Source organism: Chelonia mydas, chromosome 3 (genome assembly GCF_015237465.2).
Source record: "Chelonia mydas isolate rCheMyd1 chromosome 3, rCheMyd1.pri.v2, whole genome shotgun sequence".
NCBI classification, from domain to species: domain Eukaryota; kingdom Metazoa; phylum Chordata; order Testudines; family Cheloniidae; genus Chelonia; species Chelonia mydas.
The window spans coordinates 104,408,047-104,429,505 of NC_057851.1; the positions used below are offsets into that span (position 1 = coordinate 104,408,047).

General features: G+C 43.0%; 2 protein-coding genes and 1 long non-coding RNA gene across 7 annotated transcripts in view; 2 read left to right on the forward strand and 1 right to left on the reverse strand.

The window, feature by feature from the left end:
- Positions 1-19,296, reverse strand: part of LOC119565791 — a 35,717-nt gene extending 16,421 nt beyond the window's left edge. For 2 of the 3 annotated variants that reach the window (XR_005224737.1, XR_005224736.1), the window contains exons 1-3: positions 19,161-19,296; positions 17,463-17,594; positions 13,526-13,618 (exon numbers count right to left, since the gene is read on the reverse strand). This is a non-coding gene — a long non-coding RNA (uncharacterized LOC119565791). Of the gene's footprint in view, positions 1-4,492; positions 4,858-13,525; positions 13,619-17,462; positions 17,595-19,160 lie in introns of those variants that run through there. The other variant, XR_005224734.1, reaches the window with a different exon arrangement.
- On the forward strand, positions 992-5,697 carry GJE1 (gap junction protein epsilon 1). Its single transcript, XM_037894901.2, has 3 exons — positions 992-1,546; positions 3,287-3,469; positions 4,627-5,697. The coding sequence occupies exons 1-3, from the start codon at positions 1,508-1,510 to the stop codon at positions 5,020-5,022; spliced, it is 618 nt and encodes a 205-aa protein (XP_037750829.1). The 5' UTR covers positions 992-1,507; the 3' UTR covers positions 5,023-5,697.
- VTA1 (vesicle trafficking 1) overlaps positions 19,068-21,459 on the forward strand; it is an 82,876-nt gene continuing 80,484 nt past the window's right edge. The window contains exon 1 of one of the 3 annotated variants that reach the window (XM_037894898.2): positions 19,068-19,444. In XM_037894898.2, the coding sequence (XP_037750826.1) occupies positions 19,336-19,444 (109 nt within the window). In that variant the 5' untranslated portion in view covers positions 19,068-19,335. The remainder of the gene's footprint in view (positions 19,445-21,459) is intronic. The other 2 variants (XM_037894899.2, XM_037894900.2) reach the window with 2 other exon arrangements.

The following is a 21,459-nucleotide window of genomic DNA, read 5'->3' on the forward strand; positions in this document are numbered from 1 at the left end:
CATTTATTTGAGCATAAGCTTTTGTGAGCTACAGCTCACTTCATCGGATGCATGTCCACATGTCTACATGCATCCCATGAAGTGAGCTGTAGCTCAAGAAAGCTTATGCTCAAATAAATGTGTTAGTCTCTATGGTGCCACAAGTACTCCTTTTCTTTTTATGTAGAGTGAGTGTAAAGCAGGCGTGAGAACAGTTTTACATCAGCTCAGCATACAAGTAAGTGTTCATTGTTCGAGATGTCAAAACTGGAGGAGGATAAACATCCCATACTCATTTAAGTGACACAACGCGATACTCCTATTTAAAAACACCTTGTTTTGAAGTCTGTGATTACCTTCCAACTCTCATTGTGCTAATTCTGCCCTTCCTTCCTCTGGCTTCTGATCTCCTCTTCAAAATTCATTTGTTAGGATATGTAAAAATGTTTGATCATGGGTTACATCTTATACTTAAAACTGTGAACCGTTCAGGGGCTGTTCCTTCTGATGCTCTTTAAACTATGTAGCACACTTTAGGTGTTATGCAAATAATAAATACTACTACTTATACTTAGTAATTATTCAAAGTCTTATAGTTTTTGTGTAATTGAATTTAAGGGCTTAGATCCGAAGCTTTTTGGCATGTATCATTTCAACTATTGTTTTTATTTACCAGTTTCTGCTATATTTCACTCACCTATTTAAAAAAATTAAGTTATTAAGCAACAAATGTTGTCGTTTAAATCATATTAATAAACCAATGTGAAGTTAAGTAATTCGGAAATATATTTATAATATGGAAAGGGCAAAGCTGTGTAACTTTTCTTTTTATATTAAAACTCTTCTCTGCCGCCTCCCAGGATTGTCCTGAATACTACCCAAACATAATTTCTGTTCAGCACCGGACTTCATTAACTATATTTTCTGTCTGTTAAGAAAATGATGACCTGATCTTGAATCAGAAAAAGGAGATGCACATGTTACAGATATCTGAGCGTGGCAAGCAGACCAGTGAAACAGCGACACTGTTACCTATAATCTAAATAATTATCACAAAGCGCTAGAAACAACTATTTGATCAATGATGTTTCCTAAACAGGGAGAGGTTGCAATAGGTTGTACAAGGACTCGCCGAGTTCCAGGTCAGTCTGAGTGGCCGAAAGACAAAGTGGTCTCTATTTAAGCAGTGGAAGGGGGGACGCTTGGAGGCACAAATCGGCGGGCAGATCCAGCTTTCTCCTTTCCCCCCCACTAGCGCAATTTGAGCTTGAGAGCGCAGTAGCCCCTGCTGAGTGAGGCGGCGGCGAGGCAGGGAGGAGCGACGCATTAGGCCGCGGATGATTATTGGAGCGCTGCCCACAGATGTCTCTCTCTCTCTCCCCCCCTGCCTGGGGTGAGCGCGCTGGGCGGGCGAGGCGCCGCTGGCGGGACAGCAGTTTCCTTCCAGGATGCTCCCTGCACGGACCCAGTGGCTGCGGCGGAGAAGCGGGACCCAACAGCAGCAGCTCCTGACTTGAGCGCCAAGTGAATGGGGCGCCCCAACAACACCACGCCGGGGCTGCGGCTGGTGCGTACTGCGCCGTCTCGTTGCGGTTGGTCCCTGCTTTCCACTAGGTCCAGCTCTGCGGAAAAGGTGGTTCCCATCTGAGAAGGGGGGGAAAGGGAAAGCCTCGCATGGCTCTGCGTCCTCGGGCTGCTGTGCAGCCCGGAAAATACACCGTGCGCTGCTTTTCCTAGCCCCCACTTGAACTCTCTGGGTGGGTCAGGCTAGAGGGGACTAAAGAGAGAGGAAAGGTGAAATATAGTGGGGGGGGGGGGGGGGGGAAGACTGTAAGGAGGAGGATCGTGTTAGCAAATGGGGAGGATTTTATTAGTGACTAGCAGAAGGGCCAGTGTAACTCCTGTTTGTGAGTGAGCAGAAAGGCGTTGGGAGAACACAGATGTAAGAAGTAAGCTTACCAAGAATGCCTTGCCCACCCCAGGATTTCACTTTAGAAGGGAGTCCCTTCCAGGGGCTGTTTGCTAGGCAGATCCCTGTGCACGAGATGCTTCAATGTTTCCTAAGTTTTCACTGATTTCCTTTGTGAGAGAGACTCATTCTCTGTACTCGGGTATCTCATCATGGGGGCCCACCGGAATTGAAACCCCCAAGGGGCATTTTTTTGTGTTACTTTCATTCTCAAGTAGCACAGTGATGTTGGGAGCTCATTGCCACTTGCATGTTCCCCCGTCTATTGTGTGACTGTGTTACGGTGTTGCACGTTTCTGCTGACTGCGTTCATGGGGGATTATTAGGCAAACCACATGTACCCTGCTTTTGTTTGGGCTCTTTTTTTTTTGGTCCTGAAAGAGTAAGGTTGATTGGGGCCCCAGAGATAAAAAGTGAAATGTGCAGTGACAAGTGTTTTGTACAGCAAGGGTCATGAGAGAGCGATAGCATCAGACTGAGTCTGATGACAGCAAATTGGCAATGAGGGGCATGAATTATGCCACAATTGCACTAGGATAACATCTTCCAAGACATGTCTTTAAATTACATCAAGAACTTCTATGAAGGATGTGTGAGTATTAAGTAAATAATGAAAGGAGAGGTGTTGGGGAAATAAATAAAGTGCTTTCTTTATCATGACAAATATACATGGGTGGAGATGAAAGTTCTGATAATCAAATATGGAGGAACAGAATAGCATTCTCTGAAAAGGCAGACTTTAAAAACTACATAATCCATGCTTTCCTAAAAGAAAATAAAGATGTAGCACTACTACTCAAAGTAATAGTGCAAACAGGTAAAGTTTCCTAGCCTAGTTCCTAGCAAAGCCACTTTTGAGAAGTTTATATGTTTAATTTCTGATACTAAATATTAAATTATTTTAGTTTAATCAATAGAATAATAAAAATTGACTCTTTATTGAAGGATTCTTTTTCAATCTGCCTGACATGTCTCTAGTTGTAGAATACTGAGTTTTATGAATGTAGCTGATATGTAAAGCCACTACTGAAATCACAAAAGCATAGTTGTTAAGCAGAACAACTGACAGACACAATATAAATGAGAGTGTACTAGAAACAGTAAGTAAAATCAGTCCCTAACAATAACAGGGACTTTGATTATATTTCAAGCCACTATTTGGTTTGATGTACACGACACCCTTTGTATAACAGTTATTTTTAAAAGGGAGAAAAAAAGAGTGAGAAGGGTGTTTTTTAAACCTGAAATAAATGTTCTAGGTAACCTGAAACTGGAAGAATAACTTTTGTTCATCTTTGCCTTTATCTTTCCTGCTGCATAATCCTGTGACTGTTACAGCTCAGGCCTCCAACAGTGATTGGTCAGTTCCATACCCTTTTCTTTGGCTCAGTTCGAATGTTTTTCCTTGGAGTTCTGGGCTTTGCAGTTTATGGAAATGAGGCCTTGCATTTCAGCTGTGATCCAGACAAGAGGGAGGTTAATCTCTTCTGTTACAACCAGTTCAGGCCCATAACTCCTCAGGTACATTTTCTTTTAATTGAAACAACCAATTATTTAGGAAATAGATAAAAGGTTCATAAAATGAAAGTAAATTCCATTTCCCCATTTTACATAAAGAGTAGTAATTAAACAGAAAGTGGTGGTAGTGTTTTTCAACAACTGGCACCAGTTCCTGAGCTCTCCCTGACACAGTTTAGGAAGGCAGCAAGCTGGTCCCTGGTATCAAAAGGGTTGAGAAACACTGGTTTGGACATCAGTGGAACATAATCTTCTGTAATAAACTTTCATTTGTGACAAAGTAAGGGGCTAATCTTTTAATCTTTATTCACATGAGCCATCATTACCCTTGCAAGTAGTCAGACTGATTTCAACTCATGTGAATAAAGATTGCAGGATCAGCACATAAATGTACTATAAATAGCATTCTCTAACTTGGAAATATTTGTAGACAATAAGGCCGGATTCTGTAACCCCTTATGCAGTCATCCTTCTTCACCTAGATCAGTCCAGTGACTATATAACAAACAGGAAGGTTGGCCTAGTAGATAGGGCCCTAGCTTGACACTCAGAAGACCTATGTTTGATTCCTGGTTCAGCTACAGATTTTCTGTATGACTTTCAGCAGGTCCCCTCATCTGCCTTAGTGCGTCTACTTGTAAAAGAAAATAGGGATAACATTTAACTTACTCACAGTGTGTTATGAGGATAAAATCCATCAGTGATTGCGAAGCACTCAGGCTGAGATCTGCAAAGGCTCTTAACTTACACTTCCCTTCTGAGTCCAACTGAACTCAGTGGAAGTTAGGAGCCTAAACACCTTTGAAGATCTGGGCCTCATACTTTGGTGATAAGGGCCATATAAGCGTCTATAGCTAGAATTATCCAGACAAATAAGGACTACTCCTGTGAATAAGGGTATACAGGCCCAGGATTTATTGACTGTAACCTACTTTATTCATACCAGTCTTCAATTAAATGAATGTTTACATGTAAATGAACTGTAAAACTGGAATAATATGTAATGATGATTGTTCTTATCTTAAATGATCTTGTAATTGTTTTTAATATATATCATAAATAGAAAAAAACTTCTCACAAGAAATTTGGATGTATGCCTGTTTTAACTGGCACAAGGCAGTTGTACATGATCTGACAGCGAAGTTTCTGCTACCCTTTAGGTATTCTGGGCATTACAGCTAGTGACGGTTCTGGTACCTGGAGCAGTGTTTCATCTTTATGCTGCATGTAGAAACATCGATCAGGAAGATATCCTCCAAAAGCCCACCTATACTGTTTTTTATATCCTCTCTGTTCTGTTAAGGATTGTCCTTGAAGTTGTGGCTTTTTGGCTTCAAAGTCATCTCTTTGGCTTCCAAGTGAACCCACTCTACAGGTGTGATGCAGGAGCCCTTGACAAAAAGTTTAATATTACCAGATGCATGGTGCCAGAACACTTTGAAAAGACAATTTTCCTCATTGCTATGTACACTTTTACAGTGATTACAGTGGTGTTGTGTGTTGCTGAGATTTTTGAGATATTATGTAGGAGGCTGGGTTTTTTAAATAATCAGTGACCCTGTTGTCATAGTGAACTATTCCCACTTATGTGCCATCGTTCTCACTGTTGTGCATGGTGGGCTTTTTATGAACAATGGAGATCTTAGTGTGAAACAAAGACCACTTTTTGTACACCTCTGCAATTTTGTATAGGAACTTCCCTTACATGAGCTTTTTGTACATTACTGTTGTAAAATATATAACTAAGGGCCAGATCCAAAAGATATTTACTTGTGTGAATAATCCTTACTCACATGTATAGATTGAAGCCAATGAAGCTACACATGTGAATGAGTGCCACTTCAATGCCATTTAAAGCAATTTGGTGGGGGGTAGGGGGAATGAGTTGGGGTTTTGTTTGTTTATTTGTTTTTTGTTGTTTTTTCCCCTGTCAAGGTTCCTCCCCCACTCTGAACTCTAGGGTACAGATGTGGGGACCTGCATGAAAATCTCCTAAGCTTACTTTTACCAGCTTAGGTTAAAACTTCCCCAAGGTACAAATTAATTTTATCCTTTGTCCTTGGAATATCCACTGCCACCACCAAACTCTAACTGGGTTTACTGGGAAACGTAGTTTGGACACGTCTTTCCCCCAAAATCCTCCCAACGCTTGCCCCCCACTTCCTGGAAAGGTTTGGTAAAAATCCTCACCAATTTGCATAGGTGACCACAGACCCAAACCCTTGGATCTGAGAAAAATGAAAAAGCATTCAGTTTTCTTACAAGAAGAAGACTTTTAATAGAAATCGAAGTAAAGGAATCACCTCTGTAAAATCAGGATGGTAGATACCTTACAGGGTAATTAGATTCAAAACATAGAGAATCCCTCTAGGCAAAACCTTAAGTTACAAAAAAGACACACAGACAGAAATAGTCATTCTATTCAGCACAGTTCTTTTCTCAGCCATTTAAAGAAATCATAATCTAACACATACCAAGCTAGATTACTTACTAAAGTTCTAAGACTCCATTCCTGTTCTATCCCCAGCAAAAGCAGCATATAGACAGACACAGACCCTTTGTTTCTCTCCCTCCTCCCAGCTTTTGAAAGTATCTTGTCTCCTCATTGGTCATTTTGGTCAGGTGCCAGCGAGGTTACCTTTAGCTTCTTAACCCTTTACAGGTGAGAGGATTTTTCCTCTGGCCAGGAGGGATTTTAAAGGGGTTTACCCTTCCCTTTATATTTATGACACGCCCCCCAAATCTCAGCTAGGGTGAAAAACTGGCTGGGATTTCTTCCTGGAGCTCTAGGAAAAACAGAGTTAATAAGACACATGCATCTCTAAATATACTACCAAGTACATAAAGACTAACAATATTTTCCGCATCTCAAGGATGATTTTAACCAGTTGATTCTGGGAAACTTTCATGGGAGAGTGCATCAGCCACTTTGTTAGAAGCTCCTGAGATGTGTTGGATGTCGAAATCAAAATCTTGGAGAGCTAAACTCCACCGAAGAAGTTTTTTGTTAGTTTCTTTGACGGTGTGAAGCCACTTCAGTGCAGCATGGTCGTTTTGCAGGTGGAAACGCCGTCCCCAAACATATGGGCGTAGCTTTTCCAGAGCGTAGACAATGGCGTAACATTATTTTTCACTGACTGACCAGTTGCTTTCCCTCTCAGACTACAGGGTGGAATTCTTGATCAGGTCCTTTCTGCATTAAAACTGCTCCAACACCACGCTCGGATGCATCTGTGGTTACTAGGAACGGTTTGTCAAAGTCTGGGGCCCTTAGTACAGGGTCAGACATGAGTGTCGCTTTAAGCTTGTTAAAGGCCTTCTGACACTTTTCGGTCCACTGAACGGCATTTGGCTGTTTCTTTTTGGTTAGGTCTGTCAGTGGGGCGGCGATTTGGCTGTATTGCAGTACAAATCGTCTGTAATAACCGGCCAAGCCTAAGAAGGATTGAACCTGTTTCTTTGATTTTGGGACAGGCCACTTTTGGATAGCATCCACTTTGGCCTGTAGGGGGCTGATAGTTCCTTGACCCACCTGGTGTCCAAGGTAAGTCACTCTGTTTAGGCCTATTTGACTCTTCTTAGCCTTAACAGTTAGTCCTGCCTCCCTTATGCGCTCAAGGACTTTTTGTAGATGTTCCAGGTGGTCTGCCCAGGAATCCGAAAATACGGCCACATCGTCAAGGTAGGCGACTGCATATTCTCCTAATCCGGCTAGGAGACCATCTACAAGTCTTTGGAAGGTGGCGGGTGCATTTCGCAGCCCGAAAGGGAGTACATTAAATTCATACAGCCCGAGATGTGTGGTGAAGGCTGACCTTTCCTTGGCGGATTCATCTAGCGGTACCTGCCAGTACCCCTTGGTTAAGTCCAAGGTAGAGACGAACTGGGCCCGTCTCAGTTTCTCTAATAGTTCATCTGTGCGTGGCATTGGATAGTTGTCTGGGCGAGTTACAGCATTTAGCTTACGGTAGTCCACGCAAAAACGTATTTCCCCATCTGGTTTGGGAACTAGAACCACTGGAGATGCCCATGCATTTCCAGAGGGGCGGATTACACCCATCTGTAACATATCCTGGATCTCCCGTTCTATAGCAGTTTTAGCTTGAGGAGACACCCGGTAAGGTTGGACTTTAATTGGGCGAGCATTACCTGTGTCAATGGAGTGGTATGCCCGTTCAGTCAGTCCTGGGGTGGCTGAGAACGTTGGCGCGTACCTAGTGCACAGCTCCTGGATCTGCTGTCGCTGCATACGCCCAAGGGTCATGGAGAGGTTTACCTCTTCCACACCACCAGCACTTTTCCCTTCATAGTAGACACCTTCAGGCCACTCAGCATCGTCTCCTCCCTGGGCTGTAAACTGACAAACCTTTAATTCTCTGGAATAAAAGGGCTTTAGAGAATTAATATGGTATACCTTAGGCTTTCAGTTGGAGGTGGGGAATGCTATAAGATAATTAACAGCTCCCAGGCGCTCCTGGACCGTGAATGGCCCTTCCCACGATGCTTCCATTTTATGGGCCTGGAGCGCCTTTAAGACCATGACCTGGTCCCCTACTTTGAAGGAACGCTCTCTGGCATGTTTATCATACCAGGTTTTTTGGTCTTTTTGAGCATCCTGTAAGTTTTCTTTAGCAAGGGCTAAAGAGGTTCGGAGGGTGTTTTGTAGGTTGGTTACAAAGTCCAGAATGTCAGTTCCTGGAGAAGGTGTAAATCCCTCCCATTGCTGCTTCACCAACTTTAATGGCCCCTTAACCTCACGGCCATATACAAGTTCAAATGGGGAAAACCCTAAACTGGGGTGTGGTACAGCTCTGTAGGCAAAGAGCAACTGCTGCAACACTAGGTCCCAATCATTGGAGTGCTCATTTACGAATTTACGTATCATGGCCCCCAAAGTTCCATTAAACTTCTCCACCATGCCATTTGTTTGATGGTGGCAAGGAGTGGCAACCAAGTGATTTACCCCATGAGCTTCCCAAAAGTTTTCCATAGTTCCTGCCAGGAAATTAGTCCCTGCATCTGTGAGGATGTCGGAGGGCCAACCTACCCTGGCAAAAATGTCTGCTAGTGCCTGGCACACACTTTTAGCCCTGGTGTTGCTTAGAGCTACTGCTTCTGGCCATCGGGTGGCAAAATCCATGAAAGTCAGTATGTACTGCTTTCCTCTGGGTGTCTTTTTCGGAAAAGGACCCAGAATATCCACAGCTACTCGCTGAAATGGAACTTCAATGATGGGGAGTGGCTGGAGAGGGACTTTGACCTGGTCTTGGGGTTTTCCCACTCTTTGGCATACTTCACAAGACCGGACATAGGTAGAAACATCCTTGCCCATTCCCTCCCAGTGGAATGACCCCCCAAACGGTCTTTGGTCCTGTTCACCCCAGCATGGCCACTAGGGTGATCATGGGCTAAGCTCAAGAGCTTGGCCCGGTATTTAGTTGGAACTACCAACTGTCTCTGAGGATGCCAGTCTTCCTAGTGTCCACCAGAAAGAGTTTCCTTGTATAAAAGTCCTCTTTCTACAACAAACCTGGATCGATTAGAAGAGCTGAGAGGTGGTGGGTTGCTCTGTACCGCCGTCCAAACTCTCTGGAGGCTTTCATCTGCTTCCTGTTTGGTCTGGAACTGTTCCCTTGATGCTGGAGACATCAGTTCCTCATTGGATTGTGGACCTATGCTTGGTCCCTCTGGAAGCGATGTAGGGGTTGGGGCTGTTTCCGTTGACTGTGAACTGCTTTCCGCTGGTGCACTATGTTGGGATTCAGGCTCCGGCTGAGCCTCTTGTGTAGGGTTATCGGCTGCTGCCGGTTCAGGTTCGGTGGGGCCCTCTGGTGTTGAGGTTGCAAGTACTGGATTCAGTGCTGGCAAATGGTCTGGTGCTGGTTGTTCCGCTGGTTCTGGTTCTGGGACTGGTTCCGTCTGGGTCTCTGGGACTGGATCCACTACTGCTGTTGCAGACATTGGGCTGGGGTCCGGGTCCATCACCTCTGACCGGGTCCTGATAGAAGTTTCCGGAACAGAACTAGGCCTCACGGCTTGTTTAGCCTGGCTGCGGGTGACTATTCCCACCCTCTTGGCCCGCTTCACATGATTGGCCAAGTCTTCCCCCAAATGCATGGGGATGGGATAATCATCATAGACTGCAAAAGTCCACGTTCCTGACCAGCCCTGGTACTGGACAGGCAACTTGGCTGTAGGCAAATTGAAAGAGTTGGACTTGAAGGGTTGAATCGTCACTTGGATCTCTGGGTTGATTAAATTGGGGTCCACTAAGGAAGCATGGATAGCTGACACTTGTGCTCCGGTGTCCCTCCACGCAGTGACCTTCTTCCCACCCACACTCACAGTTTCCCTCTGCTCCAAGGGTATCTGGGAGGTATCTGGGCCTGCGGACCTCTGGTGTGAACCCGGTGCAATGAACTGTAATCTGTTGGGGTTCTTGGGGCAGTTGGCCTCTACATGCCCCAGCTCGTTACATTTAAAATATCGTCCAGCTGACGGGTCACTGGGGTGAGGTGGGTTGCTGGAGAACGGGGTGGTGGGACGATAAGGGGTCTGGAGGGTTCTTTGGGAGGTAGGTGGGGCTTTGGGTGGCCCCCAGTAATAGGGTGTGATCTGGGGTTGTCCCTTCTGGTCTCCGCTCCAACTGCGACCAGTTTTCTTCTTCTCTGCCACCTCCATCCATCTGGCTCCAATCTCTCCTGCCTCGATTACAGTTTTGGGCTTCCCATCTAGGATGTATCTTTCTATTTCCTCAGGAACACCCTCTAAGAATTGTTCCATTTGCATTAGGAAGGGCAAATTTACTGGAGATTCAACACTTGCTCCTGATATCCAGGCATCCCAATGTTTCACAATGTGGTAGGCATGTCGGGTAAATGACATGTTTGGTTTCCACCTTAGGGCTCTGAACCTCCGACGAGACTGCTCGGGTGTTATCCCCATTCTGACTCTCGCCTTGGATTTAAACAGTTCATACTTGTTCATGTGTTCTTTAGGCATTTCAGCTGCCACTCAGCTAAGGGTCCACTGAGCTGCGGCCTCAGCTCTACCATGTATTGGTCTGTAGAGATGCTGTACCCAAGGCAGGCCCTTTCGAAGTTTTCTAAGAAGGCCTCAGTATCATCGCCTGCCTTGTAGGTGGGGAACTTTCTGGGATGGGAAGTGGAACCTGGAGAAGGATTGCTAGGGTTTGTTGGTATATTCTGCTGAGCCTTTACCTTCTCCATCTCCAGTGCATGCTTCCTCTCTTTTTCCATCTCCTCCTCCACATGCTTCCTCTCTTTTTCCTTCTTCTCCTTCTTCAGCCGCATGAGTTCTATCTTTCTTTCATGTTCCTTTTGTTTTTCCTCAGCCTGAAATCTGGCTAATTCCAGCTTTTGTTGAGCCGTGGATTTTGTCATCCTAACCTCTCTGTTTTTAACTAACTTTACACCCGAGGTTTAGAAATAAACAAACTTGGCTGTAAAATTTTGCTGTGCTGGAATAGGATACCTATTCTCTGATAGTGATTGTCAGCCTACAGAAAAAGACAATTCCCTTTGTCTCTGCTCTGGCCCCAAATCAAAGCAAAAAACCTCCAACTACTTGGAAACCTGCTTACCAGCAGCCTAAAGGAAAGAAAATTCCTTTTCAAACCGGTGTTCCTTGTAAAAAAAATCAAAATCCTAAAAAAAAAACCCCTGCCACTTTTGTCTCCAGGAAAATGGGTAGAACACCCCCCCATTTACTTTTAGGGGAAAAAAAGCAGCTTCTGGTTTACCAAGACTGTGAATTTCCCTGCAGGAGGTTAAGTACCCTGCCTCCAGGCAAAGAAAACCTGCAATTCACAAAGATAATCCCCTTTTGTCTCTCCTCTGGCCCCAAAGCAGAGAAAAAACAAGCTGCTTTCCAGCAGCTCCAAAGGAAAAAAAAAATCCTTTTTTAAATCTGTATTTCTAGTTCAAAAAATCTCAAATTGATCTCAAAATGATTTCAGGTTAATCCCACCACTCTGCCACCATGTCAAGGTTCCTCCCCCACTCTGAACTCTAGGGTACAGATGTGGGGACCTGCATGAAAATCTCCTAAGCTTACTTTTACCAGCTTAGGTTAAAACTTCCCCAAGGTACAAATTAATTTTATCCTTTGTCTTTGGAATATCCACTGCCACCACCAAACTCTAACTGGGTTTACTGGGAAACGTAGTTTGGACACGTCTTTCCCCCCCAAAAATCCTCCCAACCCTTGCCCCCCACTTCCTGGGAAAGGTTTGGTAAAAATCCTCACCAATTTGCATAGGTGACCTCAGATCCAAGGGTTTGGGTCTGTGAACAATGAAAAAGCATTCAGTTTTCTTACAAGAAGACTTTTAATAGAAATAGAAGTAAATAGAAGTAAAGGAATCACCTCTGTAAAATCAGGATGGTAGATACCTTACAGGGTAATTAGATTCAAAATATAGAGAATCCCTCTAGGCAAAACCTTAAGTTACAAAAAAGACACACAGACAGAAATAGTCATTCTATTCAGCACAGTTCTTTTCTCAGCCATTTAAAGAAATCATAATCTAACACATACCAAGCTAGATTACTTACTAAAAGTTCTAAGACTCCATTCCTGTTCTATCCCCGGCAAAAGCAGCATATAGACAGACACAGACCCTTTGTTTCTCTCCCTCCTCCCAGCTTTTGAAAGTATCTTGTCTCCTCATTGGTCATTTTGGTCAGGTGCCAGCGAGGTTACCTTTAGCTTCTTAACCCTTTACAGGTGAGAGGATTTTTCCTCTGGCCAGGAGGGATTTTAAAGGGGTTTACTCTTCCCTTTATATTTATGACATGCCCCCTTACCCCTTGTTGGAACTTGTAACTTAACTGCACAAATGCATTTGAACAAGTTTATTTTTAAATTGAGTGATTATTAATCTGCAGGGGAAAGCCTTTCCAAACTACGTAAATGCTCTCACGATTAACCTTTGGTTCAGTGAATTTTAATGCTCATGAAGTGAGCTTTCATGTTTCAGTAATGCCTGACATGGTACAAGAAAATGCTCTAAAATGTTCTCAAGCAGCTCTACCATTGCAACCTGATTCCTGAACCACCATATCCCTGGCCTTCACTAAGACTCCTGGTTGTGCTGTGATTTTAGTATGAACCAGGGTCTAAACCTAGCTTCCAACAGCCAAACCTATTTTATCTGTGTCCAATGCTAGATGTAAATTCCCTTTTAAAAAAGAAAGCTAGCTTGAGCTTCCTTTAATCCCCTACCCTGCTCATCTTTATATTTAAGATAAAACTTAGCCCTCTTCCTTTTCTTTGTAATGAATCAGAGCTTATATTTATGGCTCATATTTACTTATGAAGTAAAAGTGTACAGATCCCAAACTTGCCTCAGATATGTAGCATTTAATAATTCATACATATTCATTATATGGTGAGGTGAGGAACTGGCCCTGTGAGTTAATTTTTTAACAGGAAATTTCAAAAGAGCTGTCAGGATGACACTGCTGCTTGTGGGCCCAGTCATGCATTGATTTCAGTGAGAGTTTTGCCGGAGTATGGCCTGAAGGACTGGGCCTTGTAGATTTTTTTTTTTTTTTTTTTGCCACGCCACTTCTACTCACCCATGGCACTATATACTGTTAAATAAAAATAATCATAAATATTCTGTGCATTAAAAATATTCTCTGAATTAAATGTATTTTTATAATTTACACACCTTAGACTTTTATAGAAAATATATCTCATCTTCTCTTGCACTCCAGTTTCCATCTCATAATTAATGGAAATTTTAACATGAAAATTAATCTTGTTTCTTGAAGACTGGACAGAAAGAAAGGGGTAGTTTTCCTTTTTAAGTGTTTACAGTTAGAGTGCTAATAATCACCTAGGTTTTTTTGTTTGTTGGAGATTTTTTGCCACTCAGTTCTGATTTCTAAAAGTTAAGCTGTCTTGTCTGCTTCATCATTGTCCATAGGAACTAAATAAAAAAAACCCTCAATTTCATATTCCAGTGTGCCTACTTTTGATGAAGTCTCAAAACAAGAGACTTTCTGACACATTCTCTTGAATTAAACTGACCTTAGGGCTTGGTCCAGTGTCCACTGAAGTCAATGGGAGTCCTTCCGTCGTCTTCTGTGGGCATTGGATGAGGCTCATAGCACTGAGGATAAACTGAGGGGGGAAAAGCTTAACTAATTTGCGAAATTTAACTTATTAAAAAAAAGACAGTTAAACTAAAAGTTAACAAACAAGAGCAGACAAAAAGTTGCTGTAAAACGTACAGGCTTAAGGGTCTGTCAAAATTAATTTACCTTTGAAATCTCTGTGGGGAATCCAAATACAACTTTTACAGTAAGCTGAGGCCAAATCCTGTTCACTTTATTCATGTGAGTTGTCCCAACAGGCTCAATTATGCAAATCTTGTAATTGTGATCCACACAGGTAGTCCCAGTGACTTCAAGTGAGTAAAGCATACAGGATTTGGTTGCTGTTGTACTCATATCAATGTAAACTGTATACAGGTTACCTAGTTCTATTTGTTTTATGAGCTGGCTAATGATGAGATCCTAAATTCTAATATGTTTTTGTACTATAGATTAATCTTTTGACTCTTCCCATGGAAACAAGTGATATTTTTCTTGTCTTAATATTATAAATGAATGCAATATGTTTGGCCAAACACACTTAACTAATTATTTATTTGATATTTTGAAATACAACAAGGGCCGGGGGACTGCCCTTGTTTGTTGCTTGCCTAATATAACATGTACTTTGGTCAGTATATACTTATTTTTGTTGTATATATCAAATATCCATCCAGCTGTTTTTAGATATATACAGGATCTGTTCTTTCCAAAGTAAATTTGTAATCTCAGGTACAATAAACCTCTTTATGTATAAAAATACAAAAATGTGTGACTCTATTGACAATCCAGTTCATCTCTGTACACGAAATATAGAGCAGTAATTACAATGTTGTCAGGGTTTTTCCCTAGTGTTTCATAGTTCTGTTTAAGTGATGAAATTCAAATGCTTTCCAAATAGACCAGCTGACCTCATGTTAATTACAAATAATAAAAATTCCTAGATTCTATATAGGACTTTTCATCAATAGATCTCAAAGTGCTTTGCAAAGGAGAGGTGGACAGTATGAGTATCCCCATTTAGCAATGGGGAAACTGAGGCAAAGAAAAGTGCTCAAGTTCACCAGGCAGTCCCTTCACAGAGCCAGAAATTGAACCCAAGTCTTATAAACCACAGGCCATTACCCAGCCTTTAGGCCACAGCATCTCCTGGCCTAGGATACTCAAAACTTGGAATTTTGAGAGAAATTTTGACATCTTGAAATTTGTTTTCATTCCAAAACCAATCCATTTTTGAAAATTTTTTGGAGTGTTTGTTTCAAAACAAATTGTTTTCATTTTATATTATTTACATTATTTCATGACATGAGAAGTAGTGTATAAAATGTCAGAATATAGTAGTCAAAATATTCTATTTTATTTTTTGAAATTATTACAGGAAGCAGCTACTTTTAACAAGAAAATAAATTTATTCAATGAATCTGTACAAACTGTATCATTACAACACAAACAGGAGACACTTTGATCTAGAAAATAAGTTTTTCCACCAGCTGTCATTCTAAACACTACATGTAATTTGTTCAACGCATAAGCTGTTGTATGTAATGCCCTAAAGGTTAAGTTGCTTAATAATCCTCCTTCTATAGGATGCAATCCCGCATTTCTTAATAAAGAAAAACTCCCATTGAACTAAGTAGTAGTTTTGCCTCAGTAAGGAGTGAAGAATTGGGCCCAAAATGCATCTCTCAAGCCATTTTCAAACTCTGTTTTACATAGGCTCGCTCCTCTGTGAAGGTGATTTATGTGGCCTCAGCATTAAGTATAATTATGAAGAATATTATATCAGAGGCAACAAATATTTTCTTAATGTAAATGGAAGCAGCAAATGTTGTAGATGTACTCTCAATTGGATATCTGGAGTGCTCCTTTCCCATGCATTAAAATGTAAATACATCTCCATGTATGAAATGTATTACTGCACAAGATCTGAGATAAATACTGCACAGAATGAAAAATGTGAAGTTCTATCAATAATCTGGTCGCTATAAAGGTCACACTATAAACCAGATTCACTCGCACTGGTGTAGGGAGGTGTAAACTGCAAAAGCTGTTGTAGCCATGGGAGCATTCACCCTGAAGGGACAGCAGACAGGGTACCCACGGCTTTCTATCTGCAGGAGTTGTATTGCAGGGAGACCAGCTTCATAGGAGGCTGGGGCTTTATAGGAGATCTGACTTTGGACAGTCTTGGCCAGGCTTGAGTTTTCTTGTGGAGTGGAGGTTGTCGGCAATCCCTGATGAATGAACCTTACATTGCTAGGAGCTCTCAATTATTATGTATTTATAAGGCCTTCGCTGCTTGCCTTCTTCTGGAGGTAACAAGGCAACACTAAGTACCAGGAACACAGGTGAACATTTTTTGGCATTGCAGTGAGATATGCCTGAAATCCAGAGCCAAGGGAAATCTTATAAATCACCCGTACAAAAAAAACTTTAACTTGCAGTTAAGGCTGCTGAACTGGATTTCTATCAATATAGTTGCCAAACATTAAGGAAATAATTAGTTAAGACAACATTAACATCCACACCAACCACAGCTCAGGTGCCTTGCAACCCAATTATAATGTCCAGCTGCACTGATTGACAATCTCCACAACAAACTCTCTTTCTATTCTAATGTAAAAATCACCCAAAATGTACACATCCAGTTACCCAAAATTATATTCACTTGCACAACCTTTGTTCTGGCCCCAGAATATTTTAGATAGAAACAGAACAGTATAGGATCTTGCTGAGGTTAGAGTAAAGGTTCTGGGCTTGAGGACAAGTTTGAGAAACTGGATATGTGCTCTTGAATAACCTGCTCTAGTTTCTCTTCAGATTGTATAAATCTTTAATGAGTGAACTTAATTTCAAATTAACAAAGTTTCGGGTATTTGGTGATGGGGGGAGCGGGAAGAGGGCAGACGAGGCAATTTCCTTGTTTTCTAAAATGAGGAAAAAGGGTTTAAATGGAATTAGCGTGCAGGGTTTGAAAGAGGGCAGCCTTCTCTAACAGATGTTATGAGGCACACCAAGTACAGTTTCCCTTTTGCGGTTCTTTGCACATCTGTAGGGCCCTACCAAATTCGTGGCCATGAAAAACATGTCACGGACCGTGAAATCTGGTCTCCTCCTGTGAAATCTGCATAGTATAGGGTAAAAGCACACAAAAGACCATATTTCATGGGGAAGACAACCATTTCTCAAACGGGGTCCTGACCCAAAAGGGGACTTGGGGGAGGTGGGGGGGTCGCAGGGTTATTGTAGGGAGGGTCGTGGTATTGCCACCTTTACTTCTGCATTGCCTTCAGAGCGAGCTTGCCGGAGAGCGGCAGCTGCTAGCTGAGGGCCCAGCTCTGAAGGCAGCAACACAGGTAAGGGTGACAATACTGCGACCCCCTTACAATATCCTTGCAACATCCCTCCCTGCCCCCGCAATGCCTTTTTGGATCAGGATTCCTACAGTTACAACACTGTGACATTTCAGATTTAAATATCTGAAATCATGACATTTATGATTTTTAAAATCCTATGACTGTGAAATTGACCAAAATGGACTGTGAATTTGGTAGGGCCCTACACATCTGCATCTAGTGTGTGTGTATGGAATTATAGCTATATGGGACCTGAGGGGTTAGATAATGGAGGGAAATACTTCTATCCATATTGAAAGTGTTAAACAACTTCAAGCATTTAAAGTGTAACCTAAAAAAACACACCCTTTCCCTGTTCTCCATGGCTCCCTCTGCCATATCTGTTTGTAAGCTTTACAGCCCCTCTCTGAACTCCCAGATTTGAGCATCCCCCAAGTCCCACCCTCCTGGTCCTCCAAACCATCAGACCTCTCTTCCCTGACACCTTTTATACTTCCTTTTTATTTATGCCCTTACCTGAAGCTTTCTTCACACCCTTGTCTGCACCTTTATTCCATGCCTCCATTTTCTGCACTAGGTCTTTGTCCCCACTGTTACCCCTTTCTAGCCGGAGCAATTAGCCAATATTCAGGGTCTTACAGGTTGTTTCTATTAGGAGGAGAAATTGAAGGAGTCAGGTATTTCTTTGATGCAAGCTTGTTTATTTCCAAAAAAGGTACACAAAGTTCTGTTTTCTGGAACACAATAGGAATCATACAACAAGGGGGAATTTCCTTGTTCACAATTCTAAGCCTTTTTCCAGACAATACTCTGCCCCAAAAGCTCTCTCTTGGCTTTCTCTCATGGTCATGCTACAAGTTCTCCTCTTGCTCTCTTTGGCTTTCTACTTCTCTGGCTGTTTCTGACACACAGACATAGAGCAATCAAAACAATCCCTAGCCCCAGCATTTGCATTCAGTCTAGTCTTTGGGCAATGACTTTCATTGTTTCAATTATCACTAAATGGGCATTTAACAGTTCCTTCATGTACCCTGAATATAAGGCAGCTAGTAGGCCCAGCAGTTACAATGAGGTGGTGACATCATGTAATTGCCCATATATCAAATACATGCTTGCTGGGGTCCACCCAACCTCCAGCATAATACCACAATGCCCCAGTCCCCTCACAACTTTCTATCCCATCCAGTCCCCTGTCCACTTCATCATATTCAATCCCCTCCATCCTCCCATGTCCCAACTCACGACACATTCAAGCATGTATTTTGTTACATTTTTAACCATTTAAAAATAAATGGAAAAAAATCCATTCAAATGTGCAACAGGGGAGATGACTGAAGGGGGTTGTAGAGTGCAGAGGTTCTCCAGGAAAAGTGCCCACTTTACAGTGAATCACAAGCTCTATTTCTTAAGCAGCTTTGCATCCAAGTTTCCCTTTGCCCCCGTCCTCTCCCACCATATCCAAATAAGAGCCACGGGGAGGCATGAAGGCTCGAACGAAAAATTTCCTAAGAAGCATAGCTTGTAGGTCCACTAGGAATGCACTGTTCCAGGCTGGTGAATCTGCTAGCTTGCCATAGTATGGTTTGCTAAATCACAACTGTTCTGAATAAAACTTTTGTCTTATGGTTTGTTCTCAAATAAAACTAACCTATACATCCTCTAGAGATCGACTCTAGAGGGGAGATGCTTAGTCCCAAATAGGACTGACTGTCTCTGGGAATTTTACATCCAATTACCTTTTTGTGCCTTTGAAAACCTCATAGTGCAACCTAAACTTTCAGGGGTGAGAGCTGTGCTATTTGTTTGCTAGAGGAAGCAAAAGACAGGAAGGGTACAGAGCACGAACAAGTCACTTCCACTCCTTAACACAATTGAGAGCAACATTCAGGCACGTGCCTATATACGCCACCCTTTGCACTGACCCACGGCTTCCCTTATGATTACAGCTAAGCAGCGCTGCTCCATTTGACAGGGGAACCCACACAGTAGAGGAGGCCACAACTTTTGTCTTCTCTTTGTGGCTAGGAACAGGCCCGCAGTGGCTGCACTAGCGACCACAGGCTACGCTACAGGCTAGCCCCATTGCTAAAGGGACTCGTGTCCGCGCTGGGCTTCGAACGCGAGTCCTCCCGCTCCCAGGCCGGCGCGCTCCCTACTACGCCACTTCGCCCCGCAGGGGGCGGCTCCCCCGCCTCACTTTTCCCCGTCGCTCACCAGGTGTCGCTGCTGCAGGAGCGAGGCACCACGCTCGCCCCCGCCCCCGCCTTTCCCCGCACGCCTCGGCCGGCGGCTGCCGCGGCAACGGAAGCGGAAGTGGGCCGCGGGGGTCGGGCGTGGTGCTAGTTGTTGTTGCTAGTGCTGCCGCCGCCGCGGGTCCGACTGGGGCGTCATGGCGGCCGCGGCCCTTCCTCCTTTGCCTGAGCAGTTCAGGAGCCTCCAGCATCACTTGCGAACCGGGCAGGAGCTGGACAAGCGGGAGCCGGTGGTGGCGTATTACTGTGAGTGAGGCTGCAACGGCTACGAGAGCCCCGCCCCCCCCCACCGACCGGTCCCCGACAGCCACGCCCCCATCCCGTGACTGTGTCCCCTGCCCCGCCCCCAACACCCCTTCTAACCGCAGCCCCCTGCGCCCGCCTCTCGGTGGGTCCTGCTCTGCAGGCCCGACCCGAGCTACAATCCGGGCAGGCCGCGTCCCCCCCGCCCCCCTCCCAGGACAGACCACTTTTTCGGGGGTGGAGTTAAGAATACTAACCTAATAAATCGTTTTGTACCACGACTAAATTTGTCCACTTTTAATCCGGTGCGAAAAATTAATGTTTGTTCCAAATTTAGTGCTGCCTTTAATTAAGGGAGCACCTATTTTGGGTCGCCCCCCAACCCTCAGTGATTAATGCCCAAGACGCAAGGTCTAGCAAAATACCGCCCAGTGGTACCACCTTCACCTCACTATAAAGCTTATGCCCAGATGAATTTTTTAGTCTCTAAGGTGCCACAAGTACTCCTCCTTGTCTTTGCTTAGAAGTTGGAATAGTTTTAATAAGGGATTTTAAAAAAATCAGTGATGGAGGTTTTCAAATGCCTCTTTGAAGTATATAAAAGTAGACTCCTAAAATGGAGAAACAGACTAGGATTGAGGAGAGCTTGGTTCTGTTCCCAGCTCTGCTGCTGATTTGTCTTGCCTTCAGCAGTTCACTTTCCTCATCTTTTGAGGCAGGTGTTTGTGTATCCTTCTAGATATTTAAAATCTTCATTTGTTATTGTTTGACATTTCCTCTTTCTAAGGGCAGGTCTACACTACAGCCCAAGTCAATCTAACTTACGTTGCTCAGGTTACATGGATGCAAGTTTTGCGCTGTTCACGCCAGTGCTACGTCGGCGGAAGATGCTCTCCTGCCAACATAGCTTATGTTTCTTGCTGAAGTATATGCCAACGGGAGAGTGCTCTCCCGACAGCATAGCACATCACCAGACATGTTACAGTGGCGCAGTTGCATCAGTGTAGCTGCGTTTATGTAGCACTGTACTGTAGAATGGCCCTCACTCATTTTCAGCAGGGAGGAAATTATATTTTCTTAAGGCTTGTCTACACTACAGTAGCACAGCTGCACTAGTGTAGACCCTTGCTACAATGTCAGAAGGGTTTTTTTTTTATTGCTGTAGTTAATCTACCCCTTTGAGAGGTAGTAGTAGTTGATAGAAGAATTCTTCCATTCATTTAGTGGTGTCTATATTGGGGCTTAGCCTGGCCTAACTACATCTCTCCGGGGTGTGAATTATTCACATCGCTGAGCAACATAGCTAGGTCAACCTAAGTTTTAGGTGTACTGTTTCTGTCTCTTGAAGGACTTATTCTTCCCCTTTGAGATAACTTTATCAGGAGGTAACTTCTTGGAGTTGTAGTAGTATATTTTCAGAAAGTAAATGGGGGAAAGGAACTTTTTAACCAATGATTTAATAAAGTACTTCTTTGTATACAGAGGTGAACTGAAAATGCAGGCTTGCAGTGTTTTGAAAAACATAGGCAACTCAGAGGCACAAGAATGATCCTATTCTTTATTTCCTGCACACAAATAATATGCTAATACAGTATTAGAATATCAACAAGTTGAATAAGGCATCTGTAAAATAACAGGAAAACTAGAGGTTTGTAATAATAATTGCTGGATGGTTCTAGTAAAACACAACACAAAGTCATCTTATATGTGACAGGAAGCACTAGCTAGCTCCTGAAGTGCTTTTTTGTTATCAGATGTAACACAATGTCTAAATACGTCATACAAATAATAGAGTTTCATGTAAGCAAGTAAGTGCAGGTTTTTGTTCTGATGAAACTAAATGCAGAAATGTTTGATGATTAACCAATACTAACTTCTCTTGTTTTTTTTTATTTATATATTTGTTCTGAAATCTAATATAAGTTCTCAGGAGTATGTAGGAAAAAACTAACTTTTTATCACACCTTAATATATTGTGATATTTGAATGTATTTTGTGATATTTGTACTTCAGTGAAT

Coding starts and splice junctions, on each gene's coding strand:
- GJE1 (XM_037894901.2), top strand. CDS start 1,508: ATGGGGCGCCCCAACAACACCACGCCGGGGCTGCGGCTG. Junction 1,547..3,286: donor CCACGCCGGGGCTGCGGCTG/GTGCGTACTGCG, acceptor TGACTGTTACAG/CTCAGGCCTCCAACAGTGAT. Junction 3,470..4,626: donor TCAGGCCCATAACTCCTCAG/GTACATTTTCTT, acceptor GCTACCCTTTAG/GTATTCTGGGCATTACAGCT.